Source organism: Oncorhynchus keta, chromosome 27 (assembly GCF_023373465.1).
Source record: "Oncorhynchus keta strain PuntledgeMale-10-30-2019 chromosome 27, Oket_V2, whole genome shotgun sequence".
NCBI lineage: Eukaryota > Metazoa > Chordata > Actinopteri > Salmoniformes > Salmonidae > Oncorhynchus > Oncorhynchus keta.
The window spans coordinates 13,258,937-13,282,268 of NC_068447.1; the positions used below are offsets into that span (position 1 = coordinate 13,258,937).

General features: G+C 44.4%; 1 protein-coding gene across 1 annotated transcript; it reads left to right on the forward strand.

Annotated features, from left to right (window-relative positions):
- Window positions 1-279: 279 nt before the first annotated feature.
- LOC118359547 (short transient receptor potential channel 4-associated protein-like) lies at window positions 280-18,194 on the forward strand. Its single transcript, XM_035738054.2, has 19 exons — window positions 280-467; window positions 994-1,122; window positions 1,284-1,400; window positions 1,501-1,558; window positions 1,659-1,714; window positions 2,005-2,133; window positions 2,377-2,578; window positions 3,416-3,604; window positions 8,562-8,704; window positions 9,104-9,232; window positions 9,339-9,397; window positions 9,535-9,636; window positions 9,741-9,824; window positions 9,916-10,006; window positions 10,117-10,257; window positions 10,401-10,512; window positions 14,064-14,176; window positions 14,393-14,599; window positions 16,533-18,194. The coding sequence occupies exons 1-19, from the start codon at window positions 351-353 to the stop codon at window positions 16,668-16,670; spliced, it is 2,316 nt and encodes a 771-aa protein (XP_035593947.1). The 5' UTR covers window positions 280-350; the 3' UTR covers window positions 16,671-18,194.
- Window positions 18,195-23,332: the final 5,138 nt, after the last annotated feature.

Genomic DNA, 23,332 nt, shown 5'->3' on the forward strand with positions numbered 1-23,332 from the left:
CTAAACTACCACTGGGCTACAGTCATTTGGCTATTTCACTACCACTGCGTTTACTATTTACTTCCACTGTAACTATTCCACTAACGGCCACTATCCCACTACAACAAATAATACTAGTAGTTGTACTACTACATTAGTCTCCATTTTTCAACACTAGACTCTAGCGATTTAAAAAGTTTAAACTTCTTCCACCTACCATAAAAATACGCCACCCACAACATTTTTCTTGAATAATTACGATTTCTAGTTAGACAATAATTGTAGTTGCTATAGCGCACCATTAGGTGGTCTGTGAGAACTCTGCCGTCGACGGTCCGTAACTTCCTGTTTAGACAAGCGAAAGAGGAAGTATGGCGACAACAGAGCGACTCGGGCCCTCTCGGACCCGAAGAAATAGTAATAAAAACATACTTACAAGGATCAGACATGGACAAATTAGTGGCGGGGGACTTAGTCGAGGCACAGAGGTAAAATACACGTTTATAACTCCTTTCTAAAAGCTGAAATTGTAAGGGTTTGGGACGGAGAAAACCTAGCTAGCTAGGTTGATAGCTAGCTACGTCTACGCGGAACGGAGCGCTGTGCAAACGGCTAGCTAATGTAGTGGAAGTGTATGTAGGTAGTTTTTTTTATTAGCTAGCTAACAAGTTAATATGCTAGCTATTACGTTATCTACTTCACTAAGATGGATGGCTTCCTTGTAGCGGACTAAACTCCACTCCATGGTGAATGAAGTAAAATAAACTTCCATCACCATGTCCGCTAGCTTCCTTGCTGATCACTGGAAAAGTTGTCACAGCAACCCCTCCAGGCTACAGCTATCACATTTTAAACATCAACTGGTATAGCCCTTCAAATTAGGGCAATGACTCGTGTGTGTGTGTATATCTTGTCTGTTTAATATACACTCAGAGGGGGATCACTTATTTATGTACTGCATTTCCCTATCCATGACATTTTCTTGTTCCTATGGTGTTCCCTCCTTGTCCTCAGATGTCTGAGGCCCTACTTCAAGAGAGGGACCATCAGGCCAAGTGGCATGGGATTCCAGTGATGCTGCAGAGACTGTATGACAGCAGTCACCTCAACAGTGACCTCTCCCAGATCCACTCCATTATCAAGGTGCAATAATTACTCTTCCCTGACCTCGTTGGCGTTGTAATGCCCCTCTTTACAGGTGACTGTTTCAGGTTTGTTTTCCTCGTGGTAGCTGTGATGGTGATTGTTGCTGAGCTGACAGATGTTGTTCATGACGGGTTTGTGTTCTCTCTATGGTGTGGTAGGAAGTGGCATCTTTTCTCTCCATGGAGGCAATGTCGTTTGTGACAGAGGAGAGGAGAACAGCACAGGAGTCCACCTCTCCCAACACATACACCTTTGACCTCTTTGGCGGCGTTGATGTGAGTCTCCAACATGTTGGAACAAAGGCATATAGAGCCGACGGTCTTGTCAGTGACCATATTTGCTATGTCAGGGTTTTAATTTCTCCTTTGTCCTCAGTTACTAGTGGAGATTCTGATGAGACCCACCCTGACCACGCAGACCAATTTCCCGAAAAGTAAACCATATTACATTCCTTTGTCATAGTTTTGCAAATGTGAGGAACCAATTTTTTTTTACGCCTTCAATATATATTCTAACATATGTTCTCATTACAGTGAGTGATGACCTCGTCAAGGATTGTTTAAGTGTTCTGTACAATTGTTGTATATGTGTAAGTATCAATGCCTTCGATAAAGTGTTTGAATGCATGTAAGAAATACAGAAATCCTCCCCGTATGATGCCAAACGCTGCATCATATGAAAGTTACATATCATGAAAACTTGATTGCTGACATGCAAAACATTTTGGGACTATGTCAACAATGGACTAATGAAACAAATACCAAAATATTGTTTTTGGGTTGAGTTTTCCTTTAACACTGTCTGACAGAGGATGTCGTCCACCCTCTTTCCTTTCTTTTAGTCGGGGAAGGTTAATCATGAGCTTTCCCTCACTTTCAGATGGAAGGAGTCACTAAAAGTCTGGCATCACGAGATGACTTTGTCATGTTTTTGTTTACGCTCATGTCAAACAAGAAGACATTTTTGCAAACTGCCACATTGATTGAGGACATTCTTGGGGTCAGGAAGGTAAGGATGCATACTATCACTATGTCAGTCCTTACATATTTGCAGTTACCACTGGTCATGGCCAAAAGATTCACGAAAACATTTGTTGTTCCATGCCATTTCAGCAAGCCATGACACCCACCATTTTAGATGAAATGGTTTCTGTAGTTAGAAACAGATAAGGAGCATTCCAGAATAATTTTTCCTTTGCCAGTTTGAAGTGGAATGACCCTAATAACTTGTACCTTCATCTTTATGCTCCAGGAGATGATCCAGCTGGAAGGCATCCCCAACCTGCCCAGTCTGGTCCAGAGCTTCAACCAGCAGCAGCTGGCCAACTTCTGCCGCATCCTATCAGTCACCATCACTGAGCCGGACCTGGGCAACGATGACAAGCACACACTGCTGGCTAAAAACGCCCAGCAGAAGAGCAACCTCTGCCCTTCCCACTCTGAAGTCAACCAGGGTAAGACAGCTCTCACCATCAGACCAGGGAGAGAGAATGGAAGGTGTTGTCACATATAATGATGCTTCATATGACTAGCATTTAATGAAGAAAATCCTTGCAAATGACCTGTCCCTCTATTGCTCAGCGATGAATGAGATTAAAAAATGATGGCTTTGTACTCCTCAATGTTTCCTTAGGACTCAGTTAAAGGGGCAATCTGCAGGAGTTACATCCATTTTTGGACTTCATGGTTAATGATCTATACCTATTGATTATTTCAGAATATAACTTAAATGCCTCATAAGCTTAGTTCAACTGTCGTACCCTATCAGAACCCAAAATATAAGATTGTTTTACTCCGATGTTTGTAAACTAAGTATAATTTTGGTATCTTGGATGGTCAGTCCTTGCATCCATAGCTCTGTTTATGAATTTTAGAGTGGTTGCATTTCTCCAGCCCCATGTTGCAGCTTTTTAGTGAAACAGAGACACTTTCTTATTGTTTTGACTGCTGATTGCCACTTTAATGGGAAACAGTAAATTGATAATGAAATAACCTGGTGTCTCTCTGTGCGCAGGGGTTAAAGTTCTCAGTCACTTTTTTTTTGGGGGGGGGGGGATTATTATTATGTCTTAAAGAAACACCGAAGATCACACTTGAACGTACACAACTAGATGAACATATATAGTTTCAAATACCTGCCCTTTGTTTTGACAAACAAATCAGTCCTAAAAAAACAAGCTGTGATGCCCTCCGTTGAGTTTGTAAATCACGATGTGGCACGCGAGCTGAGATGGACTTAAGTTTCAGTCATTCATGGGATTTCTTTTTGATTGAACACCTGTGTGCATCAGTGGCCCTGCTGAACATCCCGGGCTTCATTGAGCGGCTGTGTAAGCTGGCTACCAGGAAGGTGTCTGAGGCCTCGGGGGCATCCAGCCTGTTGCTGGAGCTTCAGGACTGGTACACCTTGCTGGACAATGCCCTGGTGCTGGACACTCTTATGCAGATGGCCACAGAGGACGCCGAGCAGAGCAGCACAGGTCAGACCAGTAGATAATACATGCACTCTCCCTCACACACATGCCCACACGCCACGCTCCGGTCATCTGAGATATGCTGACGATGTAACGGACCGCTGTTCACTGTTTTCTTACGTCAGTAATACGGTTCAGAATGTGACCCACTTTACAGTCACATGTGGTGTCATAATTTTCAGGGATGTGAACTCGTCACTTTTGGCCATTTTGGTTTCAAAATGAATGTGTAGATCTGTTTTTTTTTTTTTTTAAGTTTTACTTTTTTTTTTTTGTCTGACAAAGTGCAGAGTGTATCACCCACTGGGCTATAAAAGAAATGAGCAAGCAGATCTTCTCCCTGTGTGATCACTAAATAATGGTGTCATAAACTCTTCTTTCTGCTACCGCACGGCAAGCATTATCGGAGCCCCACGTCTAGGACCAAAAGGCTACTTAACAGCTTCTACTCCCAAGCCATAAGACTGCTGAACAATTAATCAAGTGGCCACCAGACTATTTACCTTTGTCTTTACACTGCTGCTACTCTCTGTTTATTATCTATCCATAGTTACTTCACCCCTACCTACATGTACAAATTACCTCAACTAACCTGTACCCCCACACATTGACTCGGTACCGGCACCCCTGAATATAGCCTCGTTATTGTTATTTTATTGTCTTTTTTACTGTAGTTTATTTAGTAAATATTTTCTTACCTCTATTTATTGAACTACATTGTTGGTTAGGGGGTTGTAAGTAAAGATTTCATGGTGAGGTCTACTACACCTGTTGTATTCAGCAGTACACTGTAAGGTCTACTACACCTGTTGTATTCAGCAGTACACTGAAAGGTCTACTACACCTGTTGTATTCAGCAGTACACTGTAAGGTCTACTACACCTGTTGTATTCAGCAGTACACTGAAAGGTCTACTACACCTGTTGTATTCAGCAGTACACTGAAAGGTCTACTACACCTGTTGTATTCAGCAGTACACTGAAAGGTCTACTACACCTGTTGTATTCAGCAGTACACTGAAAGGTCTACTACACCTGTTGTATTCAGCAGTACACTGTAAGGTCTACTACACCTGTTGTATTCAGCAGTACACTGTAAGGTCTACTACACCTGTTGTATTCAGCAGTACACTGAAAGGTCTACTACACCTGTTGTATTCAGCAGTACACTGTAAGGTCTACTACACCTGTTGTATTCAGCAGTACACTGTAAGGTCTACTACACCTGTTGTATTCAGCAGTACACTGTAAGGTCTACTACACCTGTTGTATTCAGCATTTCACTGTAAGGTCTACTACACCTGTTGTATTCAGCAGTACACTGTAAGGTCTACTACACCTGTTGTATTCAGCAGTACACTGAAAGGTCTACTACACCTGTTGTATTCAGCAGTACACTGTAAGGTCTACTACACCTGTTGTATTCAGCAGTACACTGTAAGGTCTACTACACCTGTTGTATTCAGCAGTACACTGTAAGGTCTACTACACCTGTTGTATTCAGCATTTCACTGTAAGGTCTACTACACCTGTTGTATTCAGCATTTCACTGTAAGGTCTACTACACCTGTTGTATTCAGCAGTACACTGAAAGGTCTACTACACCTGTTGTATTCAGCAGTACACTGTAAGGTCTACTACACCTGTTGTATTCAGCAGTACACTGTAAGGTCTACTACACCTGTTGTATTCAGCAGTACACTGTAAGGTCTACTACACCTGTTGTATTCAGCAGTACACTGTAAGGTCTACTACACCTGTTGTATTCAGCAGTACACTGTAAGGTCTACTACACCTGTTGTATTCAGCAGTACACTGTAAGGTCTACTACACCTGTTGTATTCAGCAGTACACTGTAAGGTCTACTACACCTGTTGTATTCAGCAGTACACTGTAAGGTCTACTACACCTGTTGTATTCAGCAGTACACTGTAAGGTCTACTACACCTGTTGTATTCAGCAGTACACTGTAAGGTCTACTACACCTGTTGTATTCAGCAGTACACTGTAAGGTCTACTACACCTGTTGTATTCAGCAGTACACTGAAAGGTCTACTACACCTGTTGTATTCAGCAGTACACTGTAAGGTCTACTACACCTGTTGTATTCAGCATTTCACTGTAAGGTCTACTACACCTGTTGTATTCAGCATTTCACTGTGAGGTCTACTACACCTGTTGTATTCAGCAGTACACTGTAAGGTCTACTACACCTGTTGTATTCAGCAGTACACTGTAAGGTCTACTACACCTGTTGTATTCAGCAGTACACTGAAAGGTCTACTACACCTGTTGTATTCAGCAGTACACTGAAAGGTCTACTACACCTGTTGTATTCAGCAGTACACTGAAAGGTCTACTACACCTGTTGTATTCAGCAGTACACTGAAAGGTCTACTACACCTGTTGTATTCAGCAGTACACTGAAAGGTCTACTACACCTGTTGTATTCAGCAGTACACTGAAAGGTCTACTACACCTGTTGTATTCAGCAGTACACTGAAAGGTCTACTACACCTGTTGTATTCAGCAGTACACTAAGGTCTACTACACCTGTTGTATTCAGCAGTACACTGAAAGGTCTACTACACCTGTTGTATTCAGCAGTACACTAAGGTCTACTACACCTGTTGTATTCAGCAGTACACTAAGGTCTACTACACCTGTTGTATTCAGCAGTACACTAAGGTCTACTACACCTGTTGTATTCAGCAGTACACTGTAAGGTCTACTACACCTGTTGTATTCAGCAGTACACTAAGGTCTACTACACCTGTTGTATTCAGCAGTACACTAAGGTCTACTACACCTGTTGTATTCAGCAGTACACTGTAAGGTCTACTACACCTGTTGTATTCAGCAGTACACTGTAAGGTCTACTACATCTGTTGTATTCAGCAGTACACTGTAAGGTCTACTACATCTGTTGTATTCAGCAGTACACTGTAAGGTCTACTACATCTGTTGTATTCAGCAGTACACTGTAAGGTCTACTACACCTGTTGTATTCAGCAGTACACTGTAAGGTCTACTACACCTGTTGTATTCAGCAATACATTAAGGTCTACTACACCTGTTGTATTCAGCAGTACACTAAGGTCTACTACACCTGTTGTATTCAGCTGTACACTAAGGTCTACTACACCTGTTGTATTCAGCAGTACACTGTAAGGTCTACTACACCTGTTGTATTCAGCAGTACACTGTAAGGTCTACTACACCTGTTGTATTCAGCAGTACACTGTAAGGTCTACTACACCTGTTGTATTCAGCAGTACACTGTAAGGTCTACTACACCTGTTGTATTCAGCAGTACACTGTAAGGTCTACTACACCTGTTGTATTCAGCAGTACACTGTAAGGTCTACTACACCTGTTGTATTCGGCGCATGTGACAAATAGCATTTGATTTTTTTGATGTTTCTCATATCCAAATTAATGACTGAGCACAAATCAAAATCAAATTGTATTAGTCACATGCACCTAATACAACAGGTGTAGGTAGACCTTACAGTGAAATGCTTACTTAGGAGCCCCTAACCAAAAATGCAGTTTCCAAAAATACGCATAAGAATAAGAGATAAATGTAACAGAATGCATCCCTACGCCTTATACAAATAGCTCATCAGAGTTCAGAGTGATGTCAGCTATGTCATATCAGAATGAGTTTTGGGTTTGAGCAGCCAGCCACATCCCCTAACCAGGCATTATCCTACTCAGCTGTGGACAGACAACATCATCCCCTAACCAGCCATTATCCTACTCAGCTGTGGACAGACAGCATCATCCCCTAACCAGCCATTATCCTACTCAGCTTTGGACAGACAGCATCATCCCCTAACCAGCCATTATCCTACTCGGCTGTGGACAGTCAGCATCATACCCTAACCAGCCATTATCCTACTCAGCTGTGGACAGTCAGCATCATACCCTAACCAGCCATTATCCTACTCAGCTGTGGACAGTCAGCATCATCCCCTAACCAGCCATTATCCTACTCAGCTGTGGACAGTCAGCATCATCCCCTAACCAGCCATTATCCTACTCAGCTGTGGACAGTCAGCATCATCCCCTAACCAGCCATTATCCTACTCAGCTGTGGACAGTTGGCATCATCCCCTAACCAGCCATTACCCTACTCAGCTGTGGACAGTCAGCATCATACCCTAACCAGCCATTATCCTACTCAGCTGTGGACAGTTAGCATCATCCCCTAACCAGCCATTATCCTACTCAGCTGTGGACAGTCAGCATCATACCCTAACCAGCCATTATCCTACTCAGCTGTGGACAGTCAGCATCATCCCCTAACCAGCCATTATCCTACTCGGCTGTGGACAGTCAGCATCATACCCTAACCAGCCATTACCCTACTCATCTGTTCTTTCTGCTCATCTCCCATCAGTTTTAAAGTGTTATTTAGCCATGATGGTGGTCTGGTTGTTCTGTTACATTTTTTAATTATTGGAGCGGCTCACAGCGCGAGCGTAGTAAATACATATATCTTTTTAATAGCTTCTGTAAGAACAAGGAGGGCAGTCTGACTAGGCTGAGTGCCATAGAGGAAAACGGAGCACAGACAGTCATTCTCGTGCCTTTACATCACTGAAAACCAAACCTCCGGAACTACCTTCTCCCCTGTTCTACCTCGAATTGTCGCTCATTTTATATTTCTAAACTACTCGAGGGCTACTCAAACAACCTTGTTTGGTCATGTTACCTGGATAGCTAACGAATAACAAGCTACGTTGGCTTAGGACTGCATAATATATTAGCAGTGTCACGATACTACTCTATCGTGATATTTGGCCTGGTGTGTCACATTGTTAGTCAAAATATTGTTATTGTGATGACTCGGAAAATAGGCATCTTACAACTTTTCTTGGATTTAACTGAAATGTTGTCACCTTTTTTGAGTCCCTCACCAGTTATCATCCCTGAATCTTAATGTGTGTCTTTCTCAGAGTCGCCAGACGAGAGCTCTCTGGTCACCAGTCCTCTCAGGCACAGTCTGCCCCAGTCCATGAAGATCGTCCATGAGATCATGTACAAGGTGGAGGTTCTCTATGTGCTCTGTGTGCTCCTCATAGGCCGCCAGAGGAACCAGGTGAGACAGATAGCTGGACTTGCTTCAATCAGTAACTGAGATTGTAAAGTCTTTCCACTGTGCCTCTGCATTCCTTGCCTTTTGTGGTTTTAGGTTGGTTGTCTGTTAAGTTCTTTGACATCTGCTGATGTAAAGTTAGGCAGTAAGTCCTGGGGGGGTGGTGTATGGCCAATATACCACAGCTAATGGCTGTTCTTATGCAGGATGCAACGGGGAGTGCCTGGATACAGCATTTAGCTGTGGTATATTGGCCATATACCACAAACCCCTGGGATGCCGTATTGCTATTATGAAGTGGTTACTAATGGAATTAGACCAATAAAAATAACCTGTCTGGTCGTACCTGTGATATACAGTCTGGGCTTTATAGAATGTAAAGATATGGTGCCTTGTAAACAGGTTCACAGAATGCTTGCAGAGTTCAAACTGATTCCAGGTCTCAACAACCTGTTTGACAAGCTGATCTGGAGAAAGCAGACGTCCACCCACGTCCTCCACGGCCAGAACCAGAACTGTGACTGCAGCCCGGTAAGATGACCTCTCTGCTCTGGGAATGAACTCAATGGCACTGTAACACTAAGCACCTCTATTGCAGCCCTCACTGGTTCATCCTCTCTCGATCTCACTCACACAGGAGATCTCCTTTAAAATCCATTTTCTACGACTACTCCAGAGCTTCAGCGACCATCATGAGTGAGTTTAGTACAGACAGTATGATTTAAACTGTATTTCTGTGGAATTAGACATATAGTCTGGTACTGAGTTTGGTACCATCATGTTCAGTGACTCTGTCATTTGGATCATGTCTGTTCTTTCCTCCTCCCTCTCAGGAACAAGTATCTCCTCTTGAATGCCCAGGAGCTGAATGAGCTCAGTGCCATCTCTCTGAAGGCCAACATCCCTGAGGTGGAGGCTCTCGTCAACACGGACAGGTTGGGCTGTTAGCTAGGCAGGGGTACAGGGATGGACGACATTTTGTGTTTCTGAATTTGACAAATCCTCCATTGCGTTGGATATTTTCTCTCTATATATATAGAAATCTAATCTGTGATGGTAAAAAGGGCCTCCTGACACGGCTACTTTCAGTCATGAAGAAAGAACCGGCCGAATCCTCATTCAGGTGAGTGTGTGTTGACTCCAGGAGTTAATTAGGGAAACGTCATCAAGTATAGAAAGAGGAAGACAAGGGTTAAACCCCTGTCTGTCTGTAGGTTCTGGCAGGCGAGGGCGGTGGAGAGCTTCCTGAGAGGATCCACCTCCTACGCTGACCAGGTGTTCTTGCTCAAGAGAGGCCTGCTGGAGGTACGGAGGCTGTTGCCAAGCCAGCGAAGCCACACACACCTATGATACAACCGCCTTCAAGTCTTCATTTAAAACCTCCTATTAAATCCCTGTCCTCTCTGTCCTTCCAGCACATCCTGTTCTGCATCATAGACAGCGGCTGTAAGTCCAGGGATGTGCTGCAGAGTTACTTTGACCTGCTGGGGGAACTCATGAAGTTCAACATCGACTCCTTCAAGAGGTTCAATAAATACGTCAACACGGAGGAGAAGGTAGGACACTGCCCAGGGGAGAGGCACTTCAAAAGAATGAGGATCAGACCGATGGAAAGGGAGTGCAGTCCACTTTCTAGCTTAACCCTAGACATCACTTCCTTTTAATACATGTTTGGTTTCATTTCTGCTTCCTGTGTTAGTTCCAGACGTTCATGACGCAGATCAACAGCTCTCTGGTGGACTCCAACATGCTGGTGCGCTGTATCATCCTGTCCCTGGACCGCTTCGAGAGCCAGACTGACGATGTGAGAGGTAGGTCCATAGTCTTGGGCCCAGCGGTGAACACTTTTGTGGCTGTAGAAACGTGTTAATCCTCAAGAGTCGACTGACTCTACGGCCCCCACCAGTGTCTGGATTCATCTGAAGTCTGTACCATCAATGTGCCAACTTCTGTTTGTAGCGTCCGAACCGTTTGGGTTACAAACTAACTCACAAACACTGTGGTGTTCTCCGTTTTGCTCTATGATCCGGGACTTGTCTGAAGGTAACCAGTTTAAAAACATTGATGGAAGTATGAAGGTCGTTTAGTGGCAACCTAAAAAAAAAAGTTAAATATGTGTAAAATAATTATACGCACACACACACCATAGGGATGGTGCCAGGTTTCCTCCAGATGTGACGCTTGTCATTCAGACCAGATAGTTCAATCTTGGTTTCATCAGACCAGAGAATCTTAGGTGACTTTTGGCAAACTCCAAGCGGGCTGTCATGTGCCATTTCACGGAGGAGTGGCTTCCCTCTGGCCACTTACCATAAAGGCCTGATTGGTAGAGTGCTCCAAAGATGGTTGTTCTTCTGGAAGGTTCTCCCATTTCCACACCTCACTGACCAAGGCCCTTCTCCCCCGATTGCTCAGTTTGGCCAGGCAACCTGCTCTAGGAAGAGTCTTGGTGGTTCCAAACTTCTTCCATTGTGTTCTTGGGGACCTTCAATGCTGCAGAAATATTTTGCTACCCTTCCCCAGATCTGTGCCTCGACACAATCCTGTCTCGGAGCTCTACGGACAATTCCTTCCACCTCATGGTTTGGTTTTTGCTCTGACTTGTACTGTCAACTGTGGGACCTTATATAGACAGGTGTGTGTCTTTCCAAATCATGTCCAATCAATTGAATGTACCACAGGTAGACTCCAATCAAGTTGTAGAAACATCTCAAGGATGATCAATGGAAACAGGATGCACCTGAGCTCAATTTCGAGTCTCATAGCAAAGGGTCTGAATACTTAGGTAAATAATGTATTTATTTTTTTATTTTTTGGGGTATGAATATTTTTTTAATCCATTTTAGAATAACGCTGTAACATAACAAAATGTGGAATATGTTTTATATATTTTCCACGTTGTTACGTTACAGCCTTATTCTAAAATGGATTAAAAATATATCCTCAGCAATCTACACACAATACCCCATAATGACAAAGGGAAAACGGGTTTATAATAATATATAGTTTATATAGCTTATCTCCTAGATATAGGACAGACGTCAAAACCTTGTTACTTATGATTTTATTTTGGGATTTGTTGTTGTTGTTGCCATCTTATGAATGTGTTATTCAATGTGTTTCTAAAGGCCAAAATGCACATTTTATTAAATCATTCTAAATCCAATAGCTAAATGATCCATAGAATGACCACCTTAAAACAATTCCATGCATCAGCTTTAGAACCCCCACAACAGCATTGACTTTTAAGAATGAACCAGGCAGTCATTGTCAATATGAATCTGTTCTTTATTTGACCAGTCTGGTAAAATAAAGGTAAAATGAAAGTAAGCCCACTTGAAGCATCAGGATGCTTTGAAGTAGTGAAATATTCCCACTGGGCACAGACATCAGTTCAACGTCCAGTTTTGATTTACATTTGGTTGAGTTGTCAACTAATGTGAGTTCAACAAAACATGACACCATGTCATTGGCTTTAGGTTCAAAGATGGTTAAAAATAAGACTAGTTTCCCCATGTTGATTCAATGTCATATACAGACCTTTTGCCACATTTCAGGCTTCAAACGTAAAGATATAAAACTGTATTTTTTTTGTGAAGAATCAACAACAAGTGGGACACAATCATGAAGTGGAACGACATTTATTGGATATTTCAAACTTTTTTTAACAAATCAAAAACTGAAAAATTGGGTGCGTAAAATTATTCAGCCCCCTTAAGTTAATACTTACGCGCCACCTTTTGCTGCGATTACAGCTGTAAGTCGCTTGGGGTATGTCTCTATCAGTTTTGCACATCGAGAGACTGAAATTTATTCACATTCCTCCTTGCAAAACAGCTCGAGCTCAGTGAGGTTGGATGGAGAGCATTTGTGAACAGCAGTTTTCAGTTCTTTCCACAGATTCTTGATTGGATTCAGGTCTGGACTTTGACTTGGCCATTCTAACACCTGGATATGTTTATTTTTGAACCATTCCATTGTAGATTTTGCTTTATGTTTTGGATCATTGTCTTGTTGGAAGACAAATCTCCGTCCCAGTCTCAGGTCTTTTGCAGACTCCAGGTTTTCTTCCAGAATGGTCCTGTATTTGGCTCCATCCATCTTCCCATCAATTTTAACCATCTTCCCTGTCCCTGCTGAAGAAAAGCAGGCCCAAACCATGATGCTGCCACCACCATGTTTGACAGTGGGGATGGTGTGTTCAGGGTGATGAGCTTGTGTTGCTTTTACGCCAAACATAACGTTTTGCATTGTTGGCAAAAAGTTCAATTTTGGTTTCATCTGACCAGAGCACCTTCTTCCACATGTTTGGTGTGTCTCCCAGGTGGCTTGTGGCAAACTTTAAACAATACTTTTTATGGATATCTTTAAGAAATGGCTTTCTTCTTGCCACTCTTCCATAAAGGCCAGATTTGTGCAATATACGACTGATTGTTGTCCTATGGACAGAGTCTCCCACCTCAGCTGTAGATCTCTGCAGTTCATCCAGAGTGATCATGGGCCTCTTGGCTGCATCTCTGATCAGTCTTCTCCTTGTATGAGCTGAAAGTTTAGAGGGACGGCCAGGTCTTGGTAGATTTGCAGTGGTCTGATACTCCTTCCATTTCAATATTATCGCTTGCACAGTGCTCCTTGGGATGTTTAAAGCTTGGGAAATCTTTTTGTATCCAAATCCGGCATTAAACTTCTTCACAACAGTATCTCGGACCTGCCTGGTGTGTTCCTTGTTCTTCATGATGCTCTCTGCGCTTTTAACAGACCTCTGAGACTATCACAGTGCAGGTGCATTTATACGGAGACTTGATTACACACAGGTGGATTGTATTTATCATCATTAGTCATTTAGGTCAACATTGGATCATTCAGAGATCCTCGCTGAACTTCTGGAGAGAGTTTGCTGCACTGAAAGTAAAGGGGCTGAATAATTTTGCACGCCCAATTTTTCAGTTTTTGATTTGTTAAAAAAGTTTGAAATATCCAATAAATGTCGTTCCACTTCATGATTGTGTCCCACTTGTTGTTGATTCTTCACAAAAAAATACATTTTTATATCTTTGTTTGAAGCCTGAAATGTGGCAAAAGTTCGCAAAGTTCAAGGGGGCCGAATACTTTCGCACTGTACATTTTTTTTTTAGGTTGAAGTGACGTGGAAACAACATTGATTCAACCAGTGGGTTATGTCTACTCTTGGTGTTTGTAGAAATCCACCTCTGACTCCTCCATGTCTCTGTCTGTCTGTTTCGCTGTCTGTCTGTTTCGCTGTCTGTCTGTTTCGCTGTCTGTCTGTCTCGCTGTCTGTCTGTCTCGCTGTCTGTCTCTGTTTGTGTGTCTCTGTCTCTCTTTGTCTGTGTCTGCCCTGTAGTTGTGGAGGTGCTGTCAGAGTGCAGTCTGTTGTCCTACATGGTCCGCGTGGAGAATAGACTAACCATCCTCTTCAGGCTCGTCAACATCATCAACGTGCAGACGCTCACACAGGCAAGGAATCCCCCTATCCCATCGTCTGTTGTCGGGTGTACAGTAATGCTAATGACTGTCAAGGCATTGTATCCTCCTTCTAGCGATCGTAGACTTTACATTCCTCTATTTCTTGTTTCTCATATTGAGACATACACTTGTCTGGATCATCTACATGTTAACAGACTGTGATCCTTTCCCTTCTGTTTGATGGTGGCTGGACCCTACCAATGTTAGGAGAATGTGAGCTGTCTGAACACCAGCCTGGTGGTATTGATGCTGGCCAGGAGACGGGGTAAGCTGTCCTTCTACCTCAACGCCCTGAGAGAGAAGGAGTACACAGAGAAATACCCCGGCTGCCTGCTCAACAACTTCCACAACCTGCTGTGCTTTTGGCAGCGCCACTACCTCAACAAGGACAAGGACAGTACCTGTCTGGAGAACGTGAGTGTCCTCCCCAATGCGCTCACACACACACACACCGACCGTTGTTCCTTGAATGCTGCCTACTCTATGGTGGTGTTCTGTATTAGGTTACCTGTAAACTAAACCATGTTCTATTGTGGTTGACTGACTTACTGTTGTATTTCTCTCTTTGGGTTAAATGAGGAAACACATTTCTGTTGAATGCATTCAGTCGTGCAACTGACTAGATATCCCCTTTCCCTGTCTATATCATTCTCTCTCCTATAACTCTCTCTCTCTCCTATAACTCTCTCTCTCTCCTACCACTCTCTCCCCTCATACCATTCTCTCTCTCCCTCTCTTACCATTCTCTCTCTCTCTCCCCTCGTACCATTCTCTCTCCCCTCGTACCATTCTCTCTCTCTCTACCCTTGTACCATTCTCTCTCTCTCTACCCTTGTACCATTCTCTCTCTCTCCCCTTGTACCATTCTCTCTCTCCCCCGTACCATTCTCTCTCTCTCTCCCTCCATACCATTCTCTCTCTCTCCCTCCATACCATTCTCTCTCTCTCTCTCCCCCCTCGTACCATTCTCTCTCTCTCTCCCTCCATACCATTCTCTCTCTCTCTCCCCTCGTACCATTCTCTCTCTCTCTTCCCCGTACCATTCTCTCTCTCTCTTCCCCTCGTACCATTCTCTCTCTCTCTCCCCATTCCGTACCATTCTTCTCTCTCTCTCTCCCTGTACCATTCTCTCTCTCTCTCTCCCTCTACCATTCTCTCTCTCTCTCTCTCTCCCTGTACCATTCTCTCTCTCTCCCCTCGTACCATTCTCTCTCTCTCTCTCTCCCCTTGCCATTGTCCTCTCTCTCCCCCCGTACCATTCTCTCTCTCTCTCCCTCCTACCATTCTCTCCCTTGTACCATTCTCTCTCTCTCTCCCCGTACCATTCTCTCTCTCTCTCCCCTTCCTACCATTCTCTCCCCTTGTACCATTCTCTCTCTCTCCCCCCGTACCATTCTCTCTCTCTTTCCCCGTACCATTCTCTCTCTCTTTCCTACCATTGATTCTCTCCCTTGTACCATTCTCTCTCTCCCCCTGTACCATTCTCTCTCTCTCCCTCCTCCCTCGTACCATTGTCTCTCTCTCTCCCCCGTACCATTCTCTCTCTCCCCTGTACCATCTCTCTCCCCCGTACCATTCTCTCTCTCTACCATTCTCTCCCCCCCTCGTACCATTCTCTCTCTCTCTCCCCCGTACCATTCTCTTCTCTCCCCATTCTCTCCCCTTGTCTCCCCCTCTCCCCCCGTACCATTGTCTCTCTCTCTCCCCTCCCCGTACCATTGTCTCTCTCTCTCCCCCCGTACCATTGTCTCTCTCTCTCCCCCGTACCATTGTCTCTCTCTCTCCCCCCCGTACCATTGTCTCTCTCTCTCCCCCCGTACCATTGTCTCTCTCTCTCCCCCCCCCTTACCATTGTCTCTCTCTCCCCCGTACCATTGTCTCTCTCTCTCCCCCCGTACCATTGTCTCTCTCCCCTCCCCCCTCCCCTCGTACCATTGTCTCTCTCTCTCTCCCCCCCCCTCGTACCATTGTCTCTCTCTCCCCCCCGTACCATTCTCTCTCTCTTCTCTCTCTCCCCCGTACCATTGTCTCTCTCTCTCTCCCCCGTACCATTCTCTCTCTCTCTCTCCCCCCCCTCGTACCATTCTCTCTCTCTCTCTCCCCCCGTACCATTGTCTCTCTCTCTCCCCTCGTACCATTCTCTCTCCCCCTCCCCCTCGTACCATTCTCTCTCTCCCCCCCCTCGTACCATTCTCTCTCTCTCTCCCTCCCTCGACTCTCTCTCTCCCCCCGTACCATTCTCTCTCTCTCTCTCCCCTCGTACCATTCTCTCTCTCTCTCTCCCCTCGTACCATTCTCTCTCTCTCTCTCCCCTCGTACCATTCTCTCTCTCTCCAATCTGCAACAGAGCTCCTGTATCCTCTTCACCTATTGGAAGGAGACTGTGTCGGTTCTGTTGGACTCAGACCGGACTTCACTATGTGCCATAGCCAGCTACATCGATGAGGCCTACATGGATCTGGGAAGAGACTTTCTGGAAGTTTAGTCCCTGGGAAGCCGTCTCTGGAAAAGGGAAAAGATGGGGGGATGGAAAGAAGAGAGAAAAGAGGAGGGGCAATGTCTCAATCACCTGAAGACTGAACAGATCTGAGAGCTCACTTCTTCACATAGCTGTTATTCAGGGATCCATCGGTGTACAGAATGACTGTGTGCACAGTTTTGGGCATGTGTATGTATTTTTGCATTTGTGTGTGTGTGTGTGGATATGCTTTAGTGGGTGTGTGAGTATTGGCTGTAGGAGTGGATGCGTATGCTTGTGTCGTGTGTGTGTGTGTGTGTCTAGCAGTGGAGGCTGGGGAGAGGAGTTATAGGAGGACGAGCTCATTGTAGTGGCTGGAATGGAATAAATGGATTGGGTTAAACGTGGTTTCCGTATGTTTGTGTTTGATACTGGTCCATTTATTCCATTCCAGACATTACAATGAGCCTGTCCTCCTATAGCTCCTCCCACCAGCCTCATCTGGTGCATAGCTGTGTTGGGGTGTGTCACATGCTGGAGTTTCCATTCTGTTTTATCTGTGGGGGGAAACAGTCAGCCAATCAGCAGCCTTTCACTAACAGAAGGGAGATTTCTCGTACCCGGTTGTCACTAGTTACCACAGCCACAAAGTCATAACCCCCTGCCTATTTCTCTCATTTTTATTTTTAAAATGGAATTTCAAACCTAACTTTAACCACACTGCTAACCTTATGTCTAATCTTAAATTAGGACTAAAATGCTCATTTTTGTTTATATTAATTACGTTATAGTCCATGTAGTCTTTGTGTTTGTGATAACTAGTGGAAACCTTCCTACCCTCTGGCAAAACAAACGACGGTCCAACTTCATATTGAGTGGTACCAAAACCCTGCATTTACATGGTAATTACACTGGCAGATATAGTGGGTACATATACACGGTTAGTACTTACAACTGGTATACCTGTTTGGATGCTAGTGTAATAGTCAAACACGAAGGTGTTTTAACACAATCCATTTTGAATTTGTTTGCAGATATAAAGCATGTTAAATACATTTTGTTGTCCAGTCAACAGTCAAGTACACCAACACGGAAAAGAACATTACTCTGTATCTAACGGTATCTAATTACCATGTCAAAATGTTTTAGCGACATTTAATACAAGTGGGACCAAAACATTGATATTTAAAGGGACAAGCAATTGTTTTATTTTGGTGGTCTAAAAAGGGACTCTATATTTAAAGAAATAATAAAGTATTTAGGCGAAGGACAAGGTCGATACAAGGCTCTGGAACATGGACTCGCCAGAAGCGGTCCGACAACACAGGAGACCTGACTGGCCATCCTAAAATAACGTTAGGAAAGATGTTTAACTTATGGCACGAGGATACGAGACTCCCTGTTTCAGAATGTGTATCTGTATGTGACACTGGGCTTATGTCTGAGCTCTTCTCAGAAAGTGAGTGAGAGTATGTGTGTGTTCATCTAATACACAGGTAAGTATCTGTAACTTCACTTTGTCAAGCGAATGAGATAAATAATAGAACACCACTTTGGATTTGTCTTTTTACTTAAGTGCTTTAATTCACTACAACACATGGATGTAAAGTACTATCTATTGTTGACAATGGACAGTCCTGTCAAAAGGCTATTTAAGTATTTAATCTTTTAACATGGCGTTGGTTTGTGTTAGTCTTATCACAAATCATTGCTATTTGAACACACATGTCAAATACTTAACACCCATTGCAGTCATCTGAAAGCACAAGAGTTTAATCAAGGAGTACTAGCAGGCCTCCACTTCATTCTGCAAGCAGACTTAAGTCAGGCCTGAGACGAGACCACTCAAGAACACTCCACACGTCTTGGAAAGACATTTCAGAAGATGGATGGGTTGTCCTGTTACATTTTACCTGGGCTTTGCTAGTTTCATATTTCTTTAGATCCTAACAAACTCCCCAGTCCCTGCCGATGACAAGCATACCCATAACATGATGCTGCAGCCCACAATATTTGTAAACTTCACTCTGTTGTATTGAACTTGATCCCCTACTGTCGTTTTTATTTTAGGCCAAAAAGTTCATTTATTTGCAGGTTTTAACAGCCTTGTTGCAAACAGAATGTATTTTTTTAACACAGGCTTCTTTCTTTACACTTTGTCATACAGGCCAGTAATATGAAGTGAATGCAATGTTGTTGATCCTTTTAGTATGTTCAAGTATTGTGGTGTCAGCATCATGTTATGGGTATGCTTGTCATCGGCAGGAACTGGGGAATTAGGATGAAAATAAATATGAAAGGAGCAAAGCCCACCTCAGTCCTAACCTAACCCTGGGATAGGTTTTATATTTCTGTGGGACAATTACACACATGTTTATGCAAAAGACATACCAGCATGGCTTTCCAAGAGGTGTTGATTGGTTTAGTCTCAGTCCTGACTTAAATTTGCTTAAAACAAGATCTAAATATCGCTGTCTATCAATGAACCCGAACCAAATTTACTGAGCAATTTTAACAAAAATGCTGGATATACGGTGTATTCGGAAGATATTCAGACCACTTGACTTTTTCTACATTTCGTTACGTTACAGCTGTATTCTAAAATTGACAAGAAAACTAATTTTCCTTCTCAATCTACACACAATACCCCCATAATGACAAAGCGAAAACAGGTTTTAATACAATTTAGCAAATGTATAACAAAAAAAGATGCCTAAGTATGCAGACCCTTTGCTATGAGCCTCGAAATTGAGCTCAGGTGCATCCTGTTTCCATTGATCATCCTTGAGATGTTTCTACAACTTGATTGGAGTCCACCTGTGGTAAATTTAATTGATTGGACAGGCACACACCTGTATAATAAACGTCCCCTCAGTTGACAGAACATGTCAGAGTAAAAACCAAGCCATGAGGTTGAAGGACTTGTCTGTAGAGCTCTGAGGCAGGATTGTGTTGAGGCATAGATCTGGGGAAGGGTACCAAAACATGTATGCAGCATTGAAGGTCCTCAAGAACACAGTGGCCTCCATCATTCATAAATGGAAGAAGTTAGGAACCACCAAGACTCTTCCTAGAGCTGGCCGCCCGGGAAAACTGAGCAATCGGGAGAAGGGCCTTGGTAAGGAACCAAGAACCTGATGGTCAATCTGACAGAGCTCCAGAGTTCCTATGTGGAGATGGGTGACCCTTCCAGAAGGACAACCATCTCTGCAGCACTTCACCAATCAGGCCTTTATGATAGAGTGGCCAGACAGAAGCCACTCCTCAGTAAAAGGCACATGACAGCCCACTTGGAGTTTGAGAAAAGGCACCTAAAGACTCTGAGACCATGAGAAACAAAATTCTCTAGTCTGATGAAACCAATATTGAACTCTTTGGCCTAAATGGCAAGTGTCACATCTGGAGGAAACCTGGCACCATCCCTACGGTGAAGCATGGTGGTGGCAGCATCATGCTGTTGGGATGTTTTTCAGTGGCAGGAAAACCTGCTCCAGAGCGCTCAGGACCTTAGACTAGGTTGAAGGTTCACCTTACAACAGGACAATGACCCTAAGCACACAGCCAAGATGATGCAGGAGTGGCTTCCGGACAACTCTCTGAATGTCCTTGAGTGGCCAAGCCAGAGCCAGGACTTGAACCTGATCGAACATCTCTGGAGAGACCTGAAAATAGCCATGCAGCGACGCTCCCCATCCAACCCGACAGAGCTTGAGAGGATCTGCAGAGAAGAATGGGAGAAACTCCCCAAATACAGGTGTGCCAAGCTTGTAGCGTCAAACCCCAGAAAACGTGATGCTGTAATCACTGCCAAAGGTGCTTCAACAAAGAACTGAGTAAAGGGTCTGGATACTTATGTAAATGTGACATATCAGTTTTATATTTTTAATAAATTAGCAAAACATTCTAAAAACCTGTTTTTGCTTTGTCGTAATGGGGTATCTTTCTGGTAAGAAGAGTGGCGGGGGCGTATGCCTCATGACTAACGAGACATGGTGTGATGAAGGAAACATACAGGAACTCAAATCCTTCTGTTCACCTGATTTAGAATTCCTCACAATCAAATGTAGACCGCATTATCCACCAAGAGAATTCTCTTCGATTATAATCACAGCCGTATATATCCCCCCCCCAAGCAGACACATCGATGGCTCTGAACAAACTTTATTTAACTCTTTGCAAACTGGAAACCATTTATCCGGAGCCTGCATTCATTGTAGCTGGGGATTTTAACAAAGCTAATCTGAAAACAAGACTCCCTAAATTTTATCAGCATATCGATTGCGCAACCAGGGGTGGTAAAACCCTGGATCATTGTTACTCTAACTTCCGCGACGCATATAAGGCCCTGCCCCACCCCCCTTTCGGAAAAGCTGACCACGACTCCATTTTGTTGATCCCTGCCTACAGGCAGAAACTCAAACAAGAGGCTCCCACGCTGAGGTCTGTCCAACGCTGGTCAGACCAAGCTGACTCCACACTCCAAGACTGCTTCCATCACGTGGACTGGGACATGTTTCGTATTGCGTCAGATAAAAATATTGACGAATACGCTGATTCGGTGTGCGAGTTCATTAGAACGTGCGTCGAAGATGTCGTTCCCATAGCAACGATAAAAACATTCCCTAACCAGAAACCGTGGATTGATGGCAGCATTCGCGTGAAACTGAAAGCGCGAACCACTGCTTTTAATCAGGGCAAGGTGTCTGGCAACATGACTGAATACAAACAGTGCAGCTATTCCCTCCGCAAGGCTATTAAACAAGCTAAGCGTCAGTACAGAGACAAAGTGGAATCTCAATTCAACGGCTCAGACACAAGAGGCATGTGGCAGGGTCTACAGTCAATCACGGACTACAAGAAGAAACCCAGCCCAGTCACGGACCAGGATGTCTTGCTCCCAGGCAGACTAAATAACTTTTTTGCCCGCTTTGAGGACAATACAGTGCCACTGACACGGCCTGCAACGAAAACATGCGGTCTCTCCTTCACTGCAGCCGAGGTGAGTAAGACATTTAAACGTGTTAACCCTCGCAAGGCTGCAGGCCCAGACGGCATCCCCAGCCGCGCCCTCAGAGCATGCGCAGACCAGCTGGCCGGTGTGTTTACGGACATATTCAATCAATCCCTATACCAGTCTGCTGTTCCCACATGCTTCAAGAGGGCCACCATTGTTCCTGTTCCCAAGAAAGCTAAGGTAACTGAGCTAAACGACTACCGCCCCGTAGCACTCACTTCCGTCATCATGAAGTGCTTTGAGAGACTAGTCAAGGACCATATCACCTCCACCCTACCTGACACCCTAGACCCACTCCAATTTGCTTACCGCCCAAATAGGTCCACAGACGATGCAATCTCAACCACACTGCACACTGCCCTAACCCACCTGGACAAGAGGAATACCTATGTGAGAATGCTGTTCATCGACTACAGCTCGGCATTCAACACCATAGTACCCTCCAAGCTCGTCATCAAGCTCGAGACCCTGGGTCTCGACCCCGCCCTGTGCAACTGGGTACTGGACTTCCTGACGGGCCGCCCCCAGGTGGTGAGGGTAGGCAACAACATCTCCTCCCCGCTGATCCTCAACACGGGGGCCCCACAAGGGTGCGTTCTGAGCCCTCTCCTGTACTCCCTGTTCACCCACGACTGCGTGGCCACGCACGCCTCCAACTCAATCATCAAGTTTGTGGACGACACAACAGTGGTAGGCTTGATTACCAACAACGACGAGACGGCCTACAGGGAGGAGGTGAGGGCCCTCGGAGTGTGGTGTCAGGAAAATAACCTCACACTCAACGTCAACAAAACTAAGGAGATGATTGTGGACTTCAGGAAACAGCAGAGGGAACACCCCCCTATCCACATCGATGGAACAGTAGTGGAGAGGGTAGCAAGTTTTAAGTTCCTCGGCATACACATCACAGACAAACTGAATTGGTCCACTCACACTGACAGCGTCGTGAAGAAGGCGCAGCAGCGCCTCTTCAACCTCAGGAGGCTGAAGAAATTCGGCTTGTCACCAAAAGCACTCACAAACTTCTACAGATGCACAATCGAGAGCATCCTGGCGGGCTGTATCACCGCCTGGTACGGCAACTGCTCCGCCCTCAACCGTAAGGCTCTCCAGAGGGTAGTGAGGTCTGCACAACGCATCACCGGGGGCAAACTACCTGCCCTCCAGGACATCTACACCACCCGATGTTACAGGAAGGCCATAAAGATCATCAAGGACATCAACCACCCGAACCACTGCCTGTTCACCCCGCTATCATCCAGAAGGCGAGGTCAGTACAGGTGCATCAAAGCTGGGACCGAGAGACTGAAAAACAGCTTCTATCTCAAGGCCATCAGACTGTTAAACAGCCACCACTAACATTGAGTGGCTGCTGCCAACACACTGTCATTGACACTGACCCAACTCCAGCCACTTTAATAATGGGAATTGATGGGAAATTATGTAAATATATCACTAGCCACTTTAAACAATGCTACCTTATATAATGTTACTTACCCTACATTATTCATCTCATATGCATACGTATATACTGTACTCTACATCATCGACTGCATCCTTATGTAATACATGTATCACTAGCCACTTTAACTATGCCACTTTGTTTACTTTGTCTACATACTCATCTCATATGTATATACTGTACTCGATACCATCTACTGTATGCTGCTCTGTA